General features: G+C 35.6%; 1 protein-coding gene across 2 annotated transcripts in view; it reads left to right on the top strand.

Annotated features, from left to right (window-relative positions):
* The window catches only part of PRMT3 (protein arginine methyltransferase 3), a 74,348-nt gene extending 51,906 nt beyond the window's left edge, over window positions 1–22,442 (top strand). For both annotated transcript variants that reach the window (XM_087951107.1, XM_026664753.2), the window contains 3 exons: window positions 13,112–13,162; window positions 13,360–13,447; window positions 20,112–22,442. In XM_087951107.1, the coding sequence (XP_087807233.1) occupies window positions 13,112–13,162; window positions 13,360–13,447; window positions 20,112–20,221 (249 nt within the window). In that variant the 3' untranslated portion in view covers window positions 20,222–22,442. The remainder of the gene's footprint in view (window positions 1–13,111; window positions 13,163–13,359; window positions 13,448–20,111) is intronic.
* Window positions 22,443–23,128: the final 686 nt, after the last annotated feature.

Here is a 23,128-nt window from a genome sequence, read left to right as displayed (position 1 = left end):
GGCATTAAAATACCCATGTTCCAGTAGAGGGGCAGAGCAATCAAATTCATTAATATAAAGACCTTTTGGAAGCTGTAATTACATGAGGTATAATGTAGAAATGCTGCTATGTACCTCTGAAGATTAGGAAACAAAAGATTGGGCACCTTTTGTGTCTGTGGGAATGTCCATGATCCATTATTTCGTGTTTTGAGTTCAGCTTTTGCCTTTATTTTTTATTGGTTGGTGGCCTTAATTTCTTCTTCCACCACTACCATATAATTTAATGATTTGGCAATTTTTTGTTTCTTTTCTCAATTTATGGGAAGTAGATTTAGTACTGATTTAGTACAGCAGGATGAGATATACCCCACTTGGAAAGATGGAGATAGAGTCCAGAAAAGGTGTGAAAAACCTTTTAGTTTTTTTGTAACAATAAATCTACCTTTCTCAAAATATTAGTTTTAAGGTATTTGGATTTTTAGGGAAGGTATGTTACATTGAGATTACACTAAAGGGAGATTTAATGGCAAAAATAATTGTTTCTAGTGTAATCTTTACTGCTTCCTGCATATCCAGCATTTCTTTTTTAATCAAGTTTGTGTCCAGTGGGAGGCGTGTTATAGGATTGGATTGTATTTTTGTCTTTTTGTTTCAACTTTTTCGACATTTTGTCCTCTCCATCTACCTACATCTGCCTTCCTTGTTCTGAGGATATAGGCTTAATTAGACCAGACTTTCAGCTTGGCTAAGCACTTGCATTATCTTTTATTGACAGCCAATATTATGATATTGTGCCATTTTCCTAGCATTGTTCAAGCCCTCAGCTTAGGTTTGGGCTCTACTTTTTAGTAGGCAAGAAATGCCATGATCTTTAAAAACCCATGTGGTTAATGAGAAATATCTTCAGAAAGCTTTCGATTCTTAAAAGGCTTGAAGGGTAGAATTGTACGTTGAAAGAATATAATAATCTTACAATCTTATATTCAATGTGCTTAGGGAGCCCTTCAATGTTTCTCAAGCCCCAGAAATACCTGCCATTGTAGTGTTTGGGCAGGAGAATGGATAATAATTTTTTTTCTATTCTGTCTACCTCCATCTTATTTACAGTACTCAGAAGCTTAACTGTGTTTTGTTGCAGAATATATGAATTACTATCTTCAGTAGTGTACTTAGACCAGATAGTTGAGATTCTTTATTTATTAGTGAGTGTGGCTCATTATAAACCACTACTTTACTTTTTACTGCCTTCTATAATTATTTTCCCAGCCTCTTTTACATCTGTATTTGTAATTTTATGGTACTTGTTATTTTGAAATTGCAGTGCTTTCTCCTATGAATAGTCCATATTTTTAATAATAATCTAGTTATCTTTGCTGCTGAATTGTTTTTGCTTTTTTGGGGAACTGCACTTTTTAGAAGCCATATGAAGACAAAGAATTGTCTCCATAGGTCCTGAAGAATTAACACGTTTGCACTTATCCATCCATCTTCTTACATCATCCAGGATAACAGAGTATCTAAATCTGATGTGAACTTGAAGTTGAATGGATCCTAATAAACAGTATCCTTCAAACCTATCTAGTTTTTGAAAGCTAATGCCCACCTCATTCCAGAACCTCCCAAATGTGCAAAACTGCACATTTATATGTGTGTGTATGTGTATGTATACATACATACATACATACATACATACATATATATGTACTCTGTGTGTGTGTGTGTGTGTGTGTGTGTGTGTGTGTTTTAAGTTTTCGCGGGTACTTACATTTATGGTATTCGGCTTTGTTCGGGTATTTTCCCACATCATTATAGTTGTGCTTTTAATGTATGTATAAAATATATATATAATGTATGTATACATATATATAATATATGTACTATGTGTGTATGTAATATATATATACTGTATAAATACTGTATACTGTATAAATACTGTATATACTGTATATATATGTATATGTGTGTGTACACACACACACACACTATGTGTATCAAACATCAAAATACCACAGTGCAAACTGTCAAGGAGCATTCATGTGTAATATTTTAAAAAATGTCCATATCAGCACAGCTATAGTTAGCTTCAGGTGAAATGAGATACAAATTGATCATAACAAAGCTTTTGAGACACTAAGATTCTTCTAACATAAAGTCATTTCATTCACTGGGCATCATTTCAGTACATTGGTGGCAAAAAAGTAAAAATAAAACTAATCCCAACTGTGTAGACTAGAAAATAGACCCTTATGTACAATATGCTTTGTTGTGTTTCCTACAAATTTGTAGCACTAGACTGCTGAGATTTAGAACTAGGTAAGCAAGAAGCTAAACGCATATCTCAGCAGTTTCACATTGTTTTGCTTGTAACTACATTTCCCTACTGTTTGTTTATCTTCATGATTCTTTGCAACCTCATCTTGTAAGAAACCAATAAAAGGGAGAAGAAAACTGAACATTGTCAGTATATGAAAGATAACATGAAATCCAGGTATAAATTCAAAAGAAAATGAATGCAAATTTAATTTTAGGGTTTTTGTTTTTTAAAAAAGCATTTGTATGAGGTCCAGTTAATAATACTCAAGATATTCTCTTACCAGTATTCTGGGTTTTTAGTTTTGCTTTGTTTTGTATTTTAGAGATGGAAAATGATCATGAGCATTACAAATAACCAAAATACATTTTCTTTGATCTTCCCCCTTGAGAAAAAAGATCATTCGGTTACATCCATGTTCTGAATTGTTTCAATTGAAGGAGTACTGTTTTAAATGTTTAAGTAGTATTTCTGCTGCTGGAACGTATGATTGTTTCATTCTCCCTCTCTCCTGCATGTGTTACAAGCATGTCATCTCCATGGTTGAATAAACTCCATCAAAAGCACATTATCCTCCTACTTCTGTAGCCAGCTGCCTAATTGTATCTGCTCTAGCTTCATGCTGTTGGAGCATGATACCAATGAGAAATAAAAAATGATAAATTGCTCCCTGCAACTGATAGTGATGATGATAACTTTTAATTTCCCTTCGCCTAAGTGAGTTGGTTGGATTGCCTGCCTTCGGAGGCTACTGTATAAACCAGTCAGTGATATATAATCTGGGCAAATTGTTTTCTTTTCTAAAGGAGAGAATTCAAGTAAATGAAGTGGCTGTAATATTACCCCATGATTTGGTTTATCTTCAGTCATAAGACTTTTTAAGTGCAGGTTAGCAACTGAGTAAATTTGGAGACTCCCAGCATCCAAATATCCCAGCCAAATATAAATAAATTGAAATAAAGTTGTAATAAATAAATTGCATACTCACTGTGCTTTTAAAGCTTAGTTTTGCAATGCTTTTAAAGTAAAACACGCCCCTCTTTAAAGAGAGCGAATAAGAATTCTCAATGCTGAAAATAATTAGGCATGTACAAAAGAACATTATATTAACTCCCCCCTCTTCCCCTCCATTATTGTGTTGCAGCTCTGATTTGGCAACATTAAGGCTGCTGATGTTGATTATGTACACGCTGTCTATAATAGATTTGGAAGGATCTCTAGATTGAGGCAACTAACTTAACCTACATTTCGTTTGTGCATTAATTTCACCGGTCTGTATGCCAGCTTAATGATTACATTTGCAGCTCTGGTGCTCTTCATTTTTCCCCTCGTACAGATGACTTGGTTTATGACCAGGAGAAATTCAGCGTTTTTGTGCATTTTTACATCTCATTAACCTATTTTATTCTCTTCTGCTTGCTTTTATTTCCAATAGCTCTCTTCACCATCCACACCATCTTTGACTTAGAAATGCTGACAACAAAAGGCAGAATAATTTATTTAATCACAATGTCAACATAAAATAACCTTTCAAAATGCACGTCAAGTCAGTGTTCCCGTTCTGTTCATTTTTTGCTTTCCTAGTGGGGCACTCTTTGATAGTGTTCAATACTGTCTTCTTCTCTCTTTCAATAGTCTTTGATAGATTGTTACACATATCCTAGAATTTGTCATGAGTACTCATCTGAGTATCTATAGATCTGCTGTCAAAGATGAACTGCAGAGATAGAGAAGGCAAGGCAGTGGTAAAGATAGTTTATCTGTCAAAACCAAAGAAATATCTCACAATGGTAAGCCAGTTCTTACGTGCTCTTTTGATTAGTCCTGCAGGTAATTCTTCAGATGTCTCTAATTCTGGATTTAAATACCATGTTTCTCATATAATAAGGCTGGGTCTTATTTTTTTTTGAGCCCCGAAAAAATGGCTAGGCTGTCTTTTCGGGTGACTTAATTCCCCCTTGCATCTTCGGGCAGGCGGGCGGGTAGCAATGGCTTGAATGTTGACCTCGGCGTTGGTGGGGCACTTCATATCGGGTCAACGCAGGCAGCACCATATCCGGGTGTGCAACAAAAGTACTTCCTAACGGCAAGCCCCCCACCATTCCCCCATTTCTCATGTTTTAATATAGGCCTTAATTTGGGGGAGGGGCTTAATTTCATTTCATGCCTATAAAACATGCTGGGACTTCCTATTGGGGGAGGCCGTATTGTTGGAGAAACAGGGTAGCATTTAATAGCCTATTAGCTATTCTAGATTTTTAATAATATAGTTCAGTCATGTTGTATAAGATGTAGATTTTTGCTCTCTGACCATTGTTCAATTTTTGATTACAGAAATTCTTTCTAAAATGGAACTCACAAGTTCAAACAGGTTAATAGAAAATTATGTATAAATTAAAAAAAAATAACAATTACTTTAGGACAGATTTCCCTTTTAAAGCCATTAGAGAGCAATCCTAAAGGAAGAAAGAAAATAGTAGAACGACTCCTCCTTGCAAAATCCTGCAAAGCTGTATGCAGTGATATACAAAAGAATAGATTACTGTATGCCCTCAAAGCTTTTTGTGGGTTTAATCAAGTCTCTAGAAGTGGGAGGAGAAGGAACAATAATCCCTGCCAGCAGCTAAGGGTTTCTTTCTCATACTAATCCTTCTCAGGAAACCATTACCATGTTAGACCTGGTGAACAATCCTTCTGAAAAAGATCAACCTCTGTTTGGAATAATTGTCATGTACAGTTGCATTTTTGGCAGCTTTCAAAAATGTAATTTAGAATTACTGTATTGTAAGACCTGCTTGATATTTCTGATATTGACAATTGACCCCCTGCTATGTAATCTGTTCCATGGAGCCATGATGCTAAGGTTGCTTTTGTTCTTTTAGTAATTATTTTCTTTAATTCCTTTTGCTTTAATCTCTATTATTTGGTTGGCCTTAGGACTTTAAGGGGAAAGATAAAGGGTAATAATTGTATAAACCTTTAATCATATTCTCAAAAGTTCAAAGCTAACACTTTAAAAGTAACTTGTTTTATTACATTTGGCCTTTCAAACATAATTAGCCATTGAAATAATGAAATGATTAATTCTACTATGTGGTGCTTTTGGGGAGAGGCTTCCACCAATGTTAATTAGGCAATTGCTAAAAAAATTAAGTTCAGAATGCTGTAGGGTGTTAAGTCGTAAAAATGAGCTCATGACTTAATCTTTGCGGTGGAAGAAGCAATATTGGACTTCAAGGATGTCTTGAGTGCAAATTGCAAAAGAATCCAGCATTAAAAATAAATGCATAGCTATAGTGAAACTGGTCACCTTTATCTCTAGATTCGATTAACGCAATGAATTCAGTGTGTATCCGCCTTATGGAACTTGATCATAAATATTCTGAGATCCTTCATGGGTTAAAAGCTAGGATTGCTTTCTCCAATCAGAATTGACTTGAATAAGACACTTAATTGTGAAAACTTGTTTGTAGTACCCATTGTTGGAATACTACAGGAAAAGAGGTTGACACCAGGAAACATGACTTTGTATTTGTACCATGGACAATTGATTGCAATTGATGCAATTATATTTTAATTCTGTAAACTGCTTACTGTCATTGCTAAGCAGTATCTATCAATCAATTAATCAGTCAATTAAAATGCAGCAGATGGAAAATTGAATCTAGCCAACTCTTAAGATAATGTGAAGCTCATTATTAGAGTACAAGAGCTTTTGGTGTCTGTGCCAAATTTAAATTTTGTTATCAAACCCTCAAAATGGCTAATGCTAGAATACTGTGCTTTCTCCTACATAAACTCTAGGAAATTATTTCTTAGTAATATTTCTTGTGATCTAGGCTTAAAGATCAATCTGTGCAACGCAGATAATATTCCAATTTGTAGACATTAGTTGTTAAACTTTTCTCAGTACTTACTTTAAAGTTAAACTTTTCCCCTTGGTAAAAGAAAACTGAATGACTAAACCATTAAATTCCCAGTCTGAAAGTTTTATAGGACATGACATAAGCTATATTAACCTTCTATTACTATTTATGCTTACCTATTTGAGTTAATTCCTCCATTCATTAGTGATTTGTAACTATATTTGGCAACTAGTTCCAAATGTTTTCCACAGAAAAACGTACAATCCAATCTAAAAGTTTTGTTACTCTTGTCTTCACAGAGAGTAGAAAGCACATTCCATTACCTGGGATGTGAAGGGGAAAAAAGATATAAAACTCATACTTTGTAACAGTTTTTGTTTACTAAACCTGTTTGAAACTGTCTTGGAGTATTTGACTTGCAGATACATTTATATAAACGGATATCCCACTTTCCCTTTTTTGTGATTAGTTAGGCATAACTATGTATTTTTGGCCTACGATGACTGATGAGTATATATGCATTTGACTTATATGGCCGCTTAGCTTATGAAACCCAACTCTGGGTGGCTCACATTTATAAAATCCAAAGACAGTAAAACGCCAGCAATCTGTAATCCATTGAACAATGTGATCTCCAGGCTCCAACCTACCTTATCCCAAAGCTTGGAGGAAAACCTAACACTTAATGGCATTCCTGAAAGCTAAAAAGCTGGGGACCTACTGGATATCAGGGGAAAGACTTTTCCTCAGGGTAGGTAGGGGCTACTACAAAAAAATTGAGCTTCCTAGATCCATGCTTTTGGTATTTTGAGGCATCCTAAAGACATGGCTCTTCGCCCAAGCCTTTGGCAAGGGGGATTGAAGCTTGTTTGGATTATGTGTGTTTGTTTTCTTTCCTGTCCTTTTTGTTGTCATCCTTGCCATTTTTTTTTATTCTTCTTTTTTGTTCATTGTTGCATCCCCCCCTTTGTTTTTAATATTTTTGATTTGTTAATTACCTGGAGTAATTTGAAATCAGGTGGAAGAAAGAAAGAAGGAAGGAAGGAAGGAAGGAAGGAAGAGAGAGAGAGAGGGAGGGAGGGAGGGAGAGAGAAAGAAAGAAAGAAAGAAAGAAAGAAAGAAAGAAAGAAAGAAAGAAAGAAAGAAAGAAAGAAAGAAAGAGAAGGAAGGAAAGAAAGAAAGAAAGAAAGAAAGAAAGAAAGAAAGAAAGAAAGAAAGAAAGAAAGAAAGAAAGAAATAGCAGCATATAAGGAAAGTGATCGGAGGCACTCTTTGTAACCTGGTAGGGTGAGCAGATGCTATCATTAAGTCCCACAGATAACCTAACCCTCTGCTATGTAGAGCTATAAAATAATACCTAGTGTCTTAAATTGTGTAAAATGGGCAAAAGTGATAACAACAGTTAGATAAAAGAAATCTGAGTCTGGGCCATAATTGTAATCTGAGAAAGTGTCCCAAACCAAGACTCTCTAATTCACATGGAGATAAAGGAGGGCGGGGAGAGGGGCAGCAAGCTCAATCAGACTTAGATTTGTTAACTCTAACCTTATATTTAAATCAGTATTATGCCTTATGGTATATAATTTATCTTTGATCAATCCAATTGTACCAACAATTCCAACTATCATAATATAGTGAAGTATCTTTGTTTTTTAGTGCCAAAGTCAGTTTGTCCATTTCTGCACATTTTGAAATTTTATCAATAATCACTTCATCTGGTGGAATTTGATGTTGTTTCCAATATTGAGCGAAGGCTAATCTGGGCCGCGGTTAAGATATGTATTGTTATGTATTTAGCTTTTTGGAAATTTGTTTGTCAAAGATCCCTAGTAGGAAGGACTCTGGTTTATATTCGATCTGATCTTTTGTAATTTCTTCCAACCAAGTTTTGATTTTCTTCCAGTAATTTTGGGTTTCTGTACATGTCCACCACATATGGAAAAAGGTTCCTTCTTTTTTCTTGCATTTCCAACAATACGGACTCATGTTGGGGTGCATCTTCGCTAGTCTCGAAGGAGGGAGATGCCATCTATAAAACATTTTATAAAGATTTTCCTTGTATGCTACCGATTTTGTGATCTTATTATTCCTGCCCCAAACTTTTTCCCATTCCGCTAGTGTAATACTACGTCCTACGTTCCGACTCCACGCAATCATATTCCCTTTTACAATTTCTTCTTCTAATTCTGTTTCTAGTAAATAATTGTAAAATTTTGTTATGTTTTTTTTGTCCGGTCCTAATAAAATTTTATCTAATTGTTGAAGTTTGTTGTTAATTCCAAATTCTTTCTTGTCTTGTTTGTACCTACTTTGAATCTGAAGGTAAACCCATTGATCAATTTTTTGTCCCTGGTCCTGAATTTCCTGCCTCGATTTCAAATTTCCTTGTGGGTCCAATAAGTCTTTATATTTAATCATTTTAGTAATTTCCAGATTGTTTGGGTGAATCATCGCCTCCATTGTTGAAATCCATATTGGTATTTTTATGTAATGTTTTTTCCGTATTTTCTTCCAAATTGTTAGTAGCGCGTCTCTAATTAAATGTCTATGAAAATATTTTTGACTGGTTTTCCCTACGTCCCATAAGAAAGCGTGCCACCCCCTTTGTAAGTCGTGGCCTTCTAGAAATAATATTCTTTTATTAGTTAAATTCACCCAGTCCTTCAACCAAACTAACGAGGTGGCCATATAATATAACTCCCAGTTTGGGACTGCTAACCCTCCTCTGCTCTTCATATCTTGCATTGCTTTTACATTTATTCTGGGTTTTTTCCCTTGCCAAATAAATTTGAGGGTTATTTTGTTAAGTTCTTCGAAGAACTTTTTGTGTAATTTAATTGGGATCGTTTGGAATATGTATAGAAATTTGGGGAGAATGTTCATTTTAATGGTGGCAATCCTACCTAATAGTGAAATTTGAAGTTTACTCCATGATTCTAAATCTTTCTTTACCTGATGTAACAATTTGTCATAATTATTTTCTTTAAGTGACTTACAGTGTGGTGTTAGCCAAATTCCTAGATATTTCACTTTCTTTGTCACTTGTATTTCCATTGTTTCTTCTAATTCTATTTTCTGTTTTTCTGTTAAATTTTTGGTCATTAATTTGGTTTTTTTCCTGTTTATTTTAAGTCCTGCTACTGCTCCAAATTTCTCTAGTTCTTTCATCAATTTTAGTCCCCTATCTATTGGTTCTTCAATGAAGAAAATCATGTCGTCCGCAAATGTTTGCAATTTAAATTCCTCTTTCTTAACCGTTAATCCCTTTATATCTGAATTTCGCCTAATTCGCGTTAATAATGTCTCTAATGATAATATGAAGAGCAGAGGAGAGAGTGGGCAGCCCTGTCTCACTCCTTTTTCTATCTTTATTGGGCGAGTGTGTTCCCGTTTATTATTATATTGGCTTGTTGTGTGTCATAGATAGTTGTTATAATATTTTCAAATTTGGTACCCAGATTCAAATTATAAATTTTTTGAATTAAAAATTGCCAATTCAGATTATCGAAAGCTTTTTCTGCATCTAGGAACATGAGTGCTACTTGTCTCTCAGGGTGGGCTTCATAAAATTCTAGTACGTCTAATACTATTCTTAGATTTATTCTTTATTTGCCTAGTTGGAAGGAATCCGTTTTGATCTTCATGTATATACAAGTTTAGCAATCTTTTTAATCTGTTTGCTATAATAGAAGTGAATATTTTATAATCGGTATTTAGAAGTGAAATCGGCCTGTAATTGTTTATATATCTGGGATCTGTATCCTCCTTCGGGATCAGCGAAATCAGCGCCCCCCTCCATGAGTCCGGCATCCTGGCTGCTAGTAAAACGTCATTAAAAACTTCCAACATAAATGGTCCGATTTGTTCTACTATTCCCTTGTAGAGCTCCCCTGGGATTCCATCTGGGCCCGGGGTTTTGTTATTTTTCTGGTTATCTATTGCTGATTTCAATTCCGATTCAGTAATGTCTTTATTTAATAGTTCTGCCATTTCTTCCCCAATTACCTTATCTTTAACTTCATCTAAATAGTTCCTTATTCTATCTTCACTAACCTCTTCTTTTTTGTATAGATCTTCAAAGTATTTATGAATGATTTCTTTTTTCTGTTCTATTTCCTGGTATATATCTCCCTTGTTATCTATTAACTGGTATATCATTCTCTTTTCTTTCTTTTTTTTAATTTATAAGATAGCCATCTTCCTGGCTTGTTGGCATGTTCAAAATAGGTTTGTCTAGTCAAATTCAAATTTGTAATCATTTTCTCTTGTTCGATTAAATTCAATTTATGTTTAGCTATACTTATCTGGTTTTGCAGTTTTGTATCTTTTGGAGTATTCTGTAGTAGAGTTTCCAGCTCCTTAATTCTTCGTTGTAGTTTATTTTGTTGGGAATATTTTTCCTTATTTCTCTTGGCATTATAAGAGATTGTTATAACTCTTATTACCGCCTTCATTGTATCCCATATATTTTGTTTTGTAGTTTCTCCATTATCGTTTTCTTTTATAAAAAAGTTTAATTCCTCCTTTAATTTATTGATGTATTCTTTCTCTTTTATTAATTGAGTGTTTAACGTCCATCTTTTCTTTGATTTTACCCTACCCTTCCATATTATCTGAATTGGGTTATGATCTGCCCATTCATTGGGCAAAATTTCCACTTCTTTTATTTCGTTTGCTATTTCCCCATTCATCCATGCCATATCTATCCGTGTCCATGTTTGGTGGGGATTTGAATAGAATGTAAACTGTTTTTTCCCAGGATGTAGTCTTCTCCATATATCTGTCAAATTTAGCTCTTTCATCATTTCCCTGCAAATCTTAGGGAGCTCTCTTTCCCCCTTTTTATTTTTCCCGCCGTTGCTGTGGTCTTTTTGATATTCAACAATAATACAGTCTTTTTGATAATCCCCTATAATACAGATGTTTTTTTGTTGCAATTCAACCATTTTTCCATATAGGTGTTTAAAAAACTCTTTTTGGTCCCCGTTCGGGGCGTAAATTACTACTAAGAGAATTGGGATGTCATTAATCCAGATCTGTAAAACCAGAGTCCTTCCTTCCGAATCCGACCATATTGGCTCTGCTTTTAAATCCTCTTTTACATATATTGCAATTCCTTTCTTTTTACACTCGTCTGCTGGTGTGGTAAATAACTTTCCTAATTTCGGGCATTCTAAATATTTTTCATCTTCTTTCTTTCTTTTTCTTTTTTCTTTCTTTTCAATCTAATAAACTGTTTAAAAAAATAAAAAATAAATCAGTATTAGCATGCATGACTTTAGTTTCCTAATCAAATCTGCCTTCAAAGGCTGGCAAACTGCACCTAGAAAAAAAATCTGGCAGATGTCACAACAGTGATGTGATAATGGGCAACCTAAGGGCACCCAGCACCACATGGCTTTAAGGTCAACAAGATGTAAAATGCATTGTAATAGTCCACCTAAGAAGCAACTAAGTCTTGAGTTCCTGCAAGCAAGGCTTCCAGACCAGGAATGGGCACAATTGATGCACAAGGTATTTTTGTACAAAGGCTCCCCTAATGATGGCTGCCACCTCTTTGACCAGGAGCTGCAATTCTAGGAAGATATGCAAAATCGCTCACCAGCTCTGTCTAGAGAAGGCAAGAGTCAAAGATAGCACATCATCAGCCCATGGGGGAGCAAAAAGCCAAAGCAACTCCATCTTTATAAGGTTGAGTCAGAGCCGCTTTTCCTCCCATAGGTCAACATTGAAATTGTGCTGATAAATGGTTCAGGCCTAGTTGTAGAATGTAATATAGGTTTTTTTAAAGCTATTTCTCCATGAACAACCACCTTTCTTTTCAAATTCAAATATTTTTGGAAAACGTGGCCATTATTCTTTGCCTGCCAAAAAGTATACATAATGGGCTATAAGAGTAACCTTGAGGAAAGGAGATTTTCTTTTTAAAAAAAGTCAGAAATGTCATTTGAGAAAGCATCTCTGCCTTGACACACACACCCCCCTAATTTTCTTGAAGATGAGAGGAAGAAGGAGCATTTGGATTTGCAAGGTTCTGTTACTGTATCATAATAAAAACGGTTTTAGAATGCATGACTTTATTCTCATCTGGTCGATCTTGAATTGCTGACAACATGGGAGAGACTAAAGGAACAGATAGGGAAAGGCAGGTTTTGTGACTTAAAGAAGTTGCTGAAAAATTTGGAATTTAGCAGCCTAGTACCTAGACTGGGTGGGTAGCAGTCATTTTGGTTTACTTACTAGACAGCTGAAATATTTTGCTTTTCCTTTTACAGCAGGGAGTGGAGCAAAACAGCTTCTTTTTGAACGTGACTTTCTGCTGCTTTATTTTGAGGAGAAAAGGGAAGCATGCATGAGGGTAGATGTGGAGGAAAAATCAAGTGAAACAGAAAGGCCTAAAAATAAAAGGGGGTAAAGGATGTAACATGGACAAGGGAAGGAAGAGAAGGTGAGACAGAAGATCTCAAATTTATGTCTTCCAGTATGGAAGACATAAAAATATGAATCATAAGCAAGGATCATTATGGAGCCTGTTATATTTCAAGAGGTTCCCCCAGTTCATCAGCAAATCACAATTCATTTTCATGTCCATATTTTCTGAGTCCATAAAGTTTCATATATAAAGTCAGACAGATTCACGTTTCAGACTGTGTTGTCACTGGACAGAACAGGAGACAATTTTTCTGTTATTTGATCTGAGGTAATTTCAAAGAAGCCACCTGGCAGTCCTAATGGGCACATCAACAAAGGTAAACAGCATTTGAAAGAAGTGCTTCACAAGAGTAAAAGCAGGAGTGTTGAAGAAAGCAGGCCTTTTAGAAAACATTGTTATATTTTCAGCATGTTAAAGCTTAACATGGATTATAGTGGGCTGGTTTCTGTTATTGGGAATGAGTATAATAGCCTATTTAATAAAATTTCTGTTTACTATTTTGTTTTCCTTTTAATTAAGGCAATTGCTGGATATTTTGATGTGCATTTTGAGAAGAATTGTAATAAACAAGTAAGTATTTCAAAGCTACATGTTCAAAATTAATTGTAGAATATATTTATACGTTGGCAGCTTTTTGCCTTAAGGTGTTTGGAAATATGCCTATTTGGTATTGCAAGCATTTAATATGTATGGTTATGTAATGAATTAATGAAGCTTGTTGCTTAGACTTGTACTTTATTGGGGTTCTCTGAATTTTGTTACTGCAGATCCTGCTTTCAACTAGTCCCTGTTGTACCAAGACACACTGGAAACAAACAATGTTTTTTCTGGAGAAACCAATTTCTGTTGAAGAAGGTATATATTTTTGTCATGCCATTAGACTTTTCAGAACAGATTGGATGTTAATAAATCCACATACATTTCAAAAGCTTAACCCTGTGCCACCACTATTCCATTTTGCTTTTGTTGTAGCATATGTGAAAAATATTTTAATACTGATCCAGAATTTCTAAGACTCTAGGTGGAAATACTCAGCCTACTAAGGGTGAGTAGGATCAAATCTGGTTAGTAATAAAATAGGAGACTACCAGGAAACTGTAGGCTAGTTCGGAAAATTGAAATAACATCCTAGGAAGAAGATAATGACAAATCACTTCCTTATCATTGCCAAAAAAAAATGTCTTAATCCATCTAGGCACAAAAAGCAACTGGTTATATTTTTATAACTCTGCAACTTCAACTTATGCATAGGAATTCATTTTTACATTACTATTACAAACATAAATAGTTAATATGCACACAGAGAATGGGAATAGGGAAAAGGGACAGGGAAATGTACAAAGAAAAATGGGCAGAATTGCCCAAGTATTAGCAAATACTTCGTTAACTTTTTCAGAAGGGCTTTAAATTGGATGTGGGAAACAAACAGACACATATTCAGATAGTAGTATTAGGCATTACTGGTAGCTACATGCATGGCTAGTAATGGAGGGAGACATTTGGAAATCCTCAACATGATGCAGGGAAACTAATAAATTCTGACATTGTCAGGTTCCCCATTGACCTGTAAGAATCCATCTATTTTACATGAATTTAAGACTTCTGGGCCTTGCAAATTACATGCCATTTGATAGAAATGACCTCAGTACTGTTGAGTATAATATTGGAAACTGCCTAGAGAACTGATTAGGTATTGGAAGAGCAAACATAGTCCCAGTATTTTAAAAAGGCAATAGAAAGGCTCTAGAAAATGATAGTTGAAAGCATAGTAATGTTGATAGATTGTCAAGTAACATGCCTACAAACTGTTTGAAAAGGTATTGCTACCTGAAAACAACATGGGTTTTGCAGAAACAAATTGTCAAACTAAACTTATCTTTTTATTTCAAAAGGAATCACTGGGGGTGGGAAGAGATATGGGAATGCTGTGGACATAGCATATCATAATACCAATAAAGCATTTGACAAAATATCTGCTTTTACTCTTTAACAAGATGGATGAATATGGGCTAGAGGGTAATGTGGAGCAGTAGATTTTGCAGTTGGTCGAACCAGCACACCTTTTATTAAATGATTCTGTAGTGATTGAATAGGATTCCCAAGATTCTGTCTTCAGACTAGTGCTTTTCTATAGCTTTAAAAATAGCATAGAATAGAAGGCATGCCAGTCAGATTTGAAGATGCTACTAAACTTCAAGAGTTGGCTGGCATCATAGAGGACAAAAAAAATTTCACAGTTCAGAATGATCTCAAGCGGATTACTATTGGGCCAAACCCCAAAGAATGATGTTCATTGATAACAGTAATAAGGTTATCAATATGAAATGTATATAAGTACAGGATTAAAGATGCATGCTATGTGGGAAGTTGTTAGGAATGTCAGTGAGACAAATAGCAAACAATATTACAGTAGCTAAAGAGGTTAGTGCCATTTTGGGTCATATTAACCAAAAGATTATGCCCAGATCACAGAAGATAATACTTCAATTGCTGTCTGTACTGGTAATCTGCACTTGGAGTAAATACTTCCACTAATCTGCCCATTTTTCTTTGTCCATTTGTCCATTTCCTGCATATTAATTATTTGTGTTTGTAATGGTAATGTAAAAATGAATTCCTATGCATACGTTGAAGTTGCAGAGTCATAGAAAAAAAGATAAATAGTTGCTTAAGTTAACTTTTTGTGACTAGTGGATACAGACATTTATTTTTTTTGGCAATGATCAGAAAGTGGTTTATCATTATCTTCTTTCCAGTATGTTGTTTCAATTTTCCGGACTACCCTACTGTTTCCCGGTAGTCTCCCATTTTATTACTAATCAGATTTGATTAGTAATCAAGGCACCACACTTTAAAAAGAATATGTAGAAACTGGTGCAGATTAAGAGAACTATCTTGATGGTAAAGCTGCCCACCAGCCAGATATGGGAAGCAATTAAATAATGTAGACATGCTTCGCTTGCAAAAGAGAAGTTGACAACACGCATCATAGCAGTCTACAAATAACTAAAAGTTGTCATGCACAAGGGGGCAAATATGTTTTCTGTTAAAACCACAAGCCTAGTGTGTTGACACTAACAGGAGATTCAGACTGAGTATCAAGTGATTTCTGAACGGTCTGTCTAGATCAGTGGTGGATTCCCTCACCGGAAGTTTACAAATGAGCTGGGTGGCCATCTGTTGGGATGGGTTAATAGACTTCCGGCAATTGCAGAAGTTTGGACCACATGACCCAGAAGGCCCCTTGCAATTTATAACATTCTGCAATTCTATGTAGAGAAGCTAATGGCTAATCAGATTTTTACCCAGTGTATGGATTATGCCAGTTTGTTTGGAGCACAAGAGAATACTATTTCTACATAAGCATTTATTTACAATAATTACTCATTTGTTATATCTCCTTTAGGCAAACAAAAATAATACAGTTTTCTGATTCTTTGTTTCCATAAACCAGTTGTAACATTCATGTAATATGATTATACCATGCATCATTTTTGATTTAATTTTTTTTTTTTTTGGCTAGAAAGGGCAACTGGTAAAATCACCAGACCATTTGACTGTGCAGGAAAAGTGCATTTACAAGGGGCACTTGTGAAAATGTGTTGGCATATGTGAAATATCCTTCCTTAAACTCCTTCTCTGTATCAACAGCAATGTTAGTTTCATACAATTCCTTTTTTCTAAGAGGTCATGGCAACATGCTTTTCAAAATGTACTTTGCATAGCTGATGATGATGAAGTGAGTAAAGAGATATTGAATGATGCTCCGGAATGTGACAGTGGTACACAGAATGAGGTTCAACAGAACATTGCTACTGTGCTTCATTTGTTCTCAATATTTTGCTACAGGGCTAAATCGGTGAAGAAAGACCCATCTGATATTTCAGAGACAAGTAAATTTACATTTCTCTTAAAGGGAATTTTTTAAAATCAGAATCTTAGATAACAGAAATGCATACCGCCAATTCTACAGCTATTGCCTGAATATGCTGTAGTTTTATTTATACAAATTTATACCGTACTAAATTTGGCTAATTTCCCCCAGCTCTTAATATTGTGTGAGTGTGTGTATATGTGTGGGTGGGTGTACATTCACACACCACAAACATAATGTATATTCTGTATCTTCCCTGACAGAGTATGTTTTCTACTTTCTGTCAGTATGTATAACTTACCTTGATTTTTTTTCCAAAAAAGCTTTATTTTTTTGTATTGACTTACTGAATTAAGCTGAAAAATAAAATCCTTATGCCAGCAAATTCTATTAGCAATAAATTAGCACAAGCGCATCTTTTATGTTTTTATGGTTCCTTGCTATGTAGTTTCTACATGGACTTTAAGATAGTAAAGAGCAATCTTTACATGAGCAATCAAAATATTTTAAAAGGGGCATTTTACTGAAGGCTATTTCATTCTTGATAGTTTAATTCAGTTCAGCTAGATCAATAAAAGTGTGCACTCAATGTAAATATGTGTGTAGATAGTAAGACTTATTTTGCCAGAAAATATGAAAATCATATATGAGACAGCCTTCTTTTTAGACTATTGGTAATATTTTAATTTTTTTTAATGAATTTCAATAAACACACTCCAAAATAGCTACTTTTAATTTAAAACTATGGAAACAAGAGGCACATTTAAGACCATTTTCTCAAACTGAATCTGAAATACAGAAAATATAAATACAAAATTTTGCAGGAAATACAAAAAAAAAAAAAAAAGCAGGTAACTCAAGCGTATGGCTTACTAGTGATGAGCCAGTTTAACATGTGTGGTCTTAGATACTGCGTATTTATACTTGCTGTTTCTGGAGGCTTATACTGCTACTAATCTCATTAGCTTATGAACAATTTCCCATCTTGCGGTTGAGCAATATAATTACTTTTAGCCCTTAGCTGCCATAAAGATCATTCAGTATGTCTGTGGGTAACATTTCCATTGAAGTAAAAGCCAACTATGACAATTGCTATAATGTGCTCAGCCGTAGAACCAGGCCTCCAAGGGATTTAAAAAAACCATAGTCATTATAATTGCATGCTTCTCTGGAAGATTTGTTAAAGGGAAATCAGACTTCATTTTATTTGCTGGAGGAGTGTTAGTTCCATAGGAGTAGGGTGATGAATTCAGGCTGCATCAGACTGCAGCGTGACTTGTATCTCACCTACTTCTTGAGCAGAGGTGATGCAGCTCAGCCTTCGAAGGCATCCTCTCTACTGTGTTTAGAGCAGCAAAGCTGTTGAGAGCACATCAGTCATTTTATTTCCCCATGGCATTGATTAATTGGCCTGATCTTCTTTCCTGTTCTGATTGCCCTGCCATTGCTTCAGTTCAGGAACAGAAATGGTGGCGCACAAAAGGAGATTTAATGTAGCCCATTGGAGCGAGACAGGCAAAGATCTGCCTCGTGACAATGAATAAAGCTGATTGTCTGGTTCACTTAATGCAATTAGCTTGGTAATAAATAATGGAGGGCTGCCCTGATTGAAAACTCTCATCAGTTCTTATAAAAATGCTATTTTCTAGATTTCACAAATTCACCGGGTTTCACAGATTCATTTGCTTTAAAAAGCAGGTTTTAATCCCATAATTAAAGTGAAACTCTGTGCAGATGAAATGATCTGGGGTAGAATTACAGCTTTACATCAACAAACATTTTAAAAAACTATAGCATTTTTCAGCTAATACGGGTGGTCCTTAACTTACAACCACTATTGAGCACAAAATTCCTGTTGTTGAGTGAAACATTTGTTAAGTGAGTTTTCTGCCATTTTGCGACTTTTCTTGCCACAATTCTTATGTGAACCACTGCTATTGATGTTGGTAACATTAGTGGTGGGATTCAAAAAAGTTTACTACTGGTTCTGTGAGCGTGGCCTGGTGGGCATGGCAGGGGAAGGATACTGTAAAATCTCCATTCCCTCCCCACCTCATTAACCTGCTTTCCAGCCCTGTTCTCCTGTGCAGGGCAACAAAAGAAGACCAAACTGATCAGCTAGGACTCGGGAGACAGAGAATAGATGGGGGCAGTGCCAGTCAGAGGTGGTCTTTGCCGGTTCTCCGAACTACTCAAAATTTCCACTACTGGTTCTCCAGAACTGGTCAGAACCTGCTGAATACCACTTCTGGGTAACATAGTTGTTAAGTGAACCTGGCTTCCTCATAGATGTTGCTTGTCAAAAGATTGCAACATGACCTTAGGACACAGTAACAGTCATAAGTATGAGTCAATTGCCAAGTATCTGAATTTTGATCATGTGATCATGGGGATGCTACAAAGGTCAAGTAGCATGTAAGTATGAAAAATGATAATAAGTCACTTTTTTGGTGCCATTGTAACTTTGAACGGTCACTGAATGAACTGTTGTAAGTCAAGGACTACCTATAATTGTTTTTGCTGTGGGTATTTTGAAGAAAGTGTCATCAGGTTTTGTTATACATATCAGAAAATTAATCTGTTTAATTATAAAAACAAGCTTACATCTTTGCAGTCACAGAAGGTGGCTACATCTTTTACAAATTATTGTAGTGTGTGCCATGCCAAGTTAAACATTCACATATATTTAACAAGTGCAATACTACTTTCAGTAGTACTACTTTTTTCTGCTTTATTTCAATTACTTAAATTAATAAAAGCTCTGGAAATATCTACATAAAATTCTTCCAAGATTATTTACTATAATAATTGAAACTTTGTTTTGAGAAAGTTTCTGAATTGCAAAAAAAAAATACTGCGTTTTATGGCTATTTGTATTGCTCTTTTGATTCTTTTTATTATATACTGTCACTTTGACAAGAAGGGTGGCCATGTCCAAAAGGTTCTTTTCCAAATGGCAACTTGGTTTTTCCCCCTTGAAAACGTTTCTCATCTAAGAAGTGAATGTTTTCAAAGGAAAAAACAACAACAAGAAAATCCAATTGCCTTTTGGAAAGAACCTTTGGGACGACCACGACCTGGATCATTGAGAATCTCCATAGACAAGCATAGCCATGCAAGTACAAATAAATACATTCACCTCAAAGAATTGAGTCATCCAGGTTAATCTGAAATCTAAAGAGGTATGTAGGAAAGCAGGATGTTATTTCTATAAGATCAACATCATTGGAGCTAGTCAGGAGAAATCTTAACCAATAATCATCAGAACCTCACCACGTAATATCAAATTAATACTGTGGTAATAGACAAGAAGATTTATTGTTCTTAGTGTTAGATTGCTGTTTTGTTTTCCTTGTTATTTTTATTTTATTTTTAACGTGTATAAGTCTCTAAAAGACTTTGGAAAATTGAACAACGTATAATTTGTAGCAGAAATAAATAAATACATTTATGTACTAATACTAGAGGAAAACCCAGTAATGTTCCTTAATGATTTTCATTTGTTTCAACCTATACTATCATTCCACTTTACCTCCATCTTCTCTGGGGTAGACTTTGGGAGGACAGAGGGAGGGATTTAAATTAGCAAATAAAATCTGTTTGCTACAGACTTAAAATCTTTGCATTTGTGTTTTGTTTCTATAGGTGAAGAACTGAAAGGAAGGATAACAATACACAGAAACCGAAAAGATCTCCGTGCCCTCATTGTAACACTTTCAATTAAAAATGTGAAACAAACATACAGTCTACAGTGAGCATGGCCCCATAATCAACTTGAGAAACTTAGTTCAAATACCAGACGCTTCTTTTTGAAGCAGAGAAACCTGGATAAAATTTTAAGTTCATTTGCTTCTACTTCCAATAACTTTTCCTGGACATATAGCTGATCTTTTTTTCCTGAACATGTGAGACAACTGACCGTGCTTGGCAATCAGCTCATACTGTCCTAAGAAATTATTTCACCTTGTGTGGGAAACCATTAGTAGAGTATGGAGATTCTCAGTCATCCAGGTCATGGTTGTCCTAAAGGTGCTTTTCCAAGAGGCAAATGGACTTTCTGGTTTTTCTTTGAAGACGGTTCGCTTCTAATCCAGGAAGCTTCAGTCTTCATAGAAAAACCAGATGGTCCAGTTGTCCCTTGAAAAAGCACCTTTGGGACATTGGTAGAACAGCAGTTCTCTGCCCAATCTCTGAACGTTCTGTAAATGTAAGAATGCATTGCCATAGAAATACAATGCAGATCTATGTCTAGTAATGACATCACTTGTACAATTACTATTATTTTTTTGGAAGAGCTCATATTATTAAATGGGACCCAGAATTTATTTCTACAGTGATGGAATCTCCTGGAGTTTTCTTCAGAGTAGGAGTAAGGCAAGCTTTGTCCGTCACCCTTGCCAGCCACCTTATCACCACTTCCACTCTTCCGGAGAGTTTTCAGAACAGATTTTTGAAAATGTTAGGACTTCCTGGCAGCTGGATTCCTCCTCTGGTTCAAAATCTTTGACTTCGCAAGAACCAAAAGTCTTTATGTCTTGCAGGAAGCAAGGTCTAGTTTCAAGGTAATCATAAAAATGCTGAAGACATGCAAATAGAGCTATGTGGATAACCAGACCATTTGGATTTGACTACCTTCAACAATACATAGGCAAGAATTATACTTTTGCACGCATTATTTTTATAAACGTAGTTTCAAAACAAATTCATTTGGGACTTTGGATTTCAAGTGTACATATGATATTATTAGATTGTAATATAGTTCAAATATTAAAAATGGAATACAACAATTCGCTGTTATTAAAATCACCTCATTCACTTGAGTCTCATCTTTCTATCTAGAGGGCATTCCAGATTGCTAACAAGGCACAGGCTGTGGCTAAGGAACCAGTGTGTTGGCCATACCTGGAGCAAAAGGATCTGGTGCCAGGGTAGATTACTGCAATGCACCACATACAGGGCTGCTTTTGTGAACTATTTAGTAACGACAGTAGATGCAAAACGTACCTGTCCACATGTTGGCAATGTAAGAATTGCATCAGCCTTGTTAACACCTACAGTAGATGTTGCAGTAGTTGCCAATAGATTTAGGGTTACAATTCTGTATTTTGGTTCTGTTTTTAAAAGTCTTATATGGCTTGACTCTTATGTTACTACCTTTGGAATCACCTTCTCCAGGTAGACTGGTACAGTCATAGAAGTTTGGGTGGTAATTATCTCCAAATGGGAGGGTTGAAATTAGTGTGGGCCAACCAGAGATTAGTGTGGGCATCCCTCTGAGACTCCATTGGTACAGACTTTGATTTTCTACAAAGCAGTAATAACTGAATTCTGTAGGGTCTTGGAACTTCAGGCTATCTATGATGGAGCTCATGATTGGTGTATTAAAACATAATACCATTTTTTTTTAGTTTTATGGATGATCCCAGTTAACAGACATATTCTTGCAGAAAGTACAATTTGATAAAGTTCAAAGTACTGTTATAATCGTTATCCTACAGTCAGTTTCTGCAATAAGTGAGATTTACCATTGCTGTGTCTTGTAAGAGGAATGTTCTATTACACTTTAAAAGTCTTTTTCTATTCATAATTGGATTGAAGCCTGAAAAGGGGAGTGGACAGAAATCTATAGTGGCTTGGAAAGCTTTTCTAAGGAGGGTGAATGAAGGAGAAATGTACCAAAGCGATTAAAGGAGATTCCCTCAAAATAAAATATTGGTCTTCCGCCCCAGCCAAGTTTCTGTTAGAAAAAAAGATCAAATAATTTTTTTTTTACTTAGAAACAACCATCATTAAAATGGATATGCAGAAGCCTTCAAGTGGCTGGCCCTGCCCTCTTGGACATTCAGCCTCCATAAGAATTTCTTCTTAGTTTCAGAGATCATTTTTTTACTAATCTGGCATCATTAAGCACATTAACTCTGTAACTTTGCCTTGTGTCAAATGTTTTGTAATAAAAAAAAACTCTACAGATTGAAATTTAATTCATTGGTTGATGGGATTATAATGTAGCGCTTGACTCCGTGTCTCATCTCTCCATGTTGCTTTCAGGATGGAAAGACTTGGCTGAACTTTTTCACAGCTCTGTGTTTACTTAATAAAATGGCTGAAAGGGATTTGTTAGCTACTGTTTATAAGATTGTAGAGTCAGTTCAGTGTAGTAGTTAAGACACCAGGCTAGAATCCAAGAGACCTTAACATCCTAGGCATAAAGCCAGCTGGGTAACCTTGGGCCAGTCCCTCTCTCAGCCCTTGGATAAAGGGGGCAATGGCAAACAACTTCTAAAATCTTACCAAGAACCAACTGGTTTGAAGGCATACATGGCCACATAGCAATAGCACTTAGACTTACATACTGTTTCACAGTCCTTTTACAGCCCTCTCTAAGCGGTTTACAGAGTCGGCATATTGCCCCCCCAACAATCGTGGTCCTCATTTTACCAACCTCGAAAGGAAGGCTGAGTCAACCTTGAGCCTGGTGAGATTTGAACTGCCAAATTGCAATCAGCTGGCAGTCAGCAGAAGTAGCCTGCAGTACTGCATTCTAACCACTGCACCACTTCTACATGTAACAGATTATCCTGCATGACAATATGATTTTGCCTGACTCATCACAAACTCATCACATGAGATCTCCCTTCAACTACTGATGTACAGTAGAGAAT

This window comes from Notechis scutatus, chromosome 1, assembly GCF_049901735.1.
Source record: "Notechis scutatus isolate UNSWTSFEM ecotype Mainland chromosome 1, rNotScu1.2, whole genome shotgun sequence".
In the NCBI taxonomy this organism is placed as follows: domain Eukaryota; kingdom Metazoa; phylum Chordata; class Lepidosauria; order Squamata; family Elapidae; genus Notechis; species Notechis scutatus.
The sequence above is the reverse complement of the archived record's forward strand: the minus strand, read 5'-3'. Positions and strand labels throughout refer to the sequence as shown.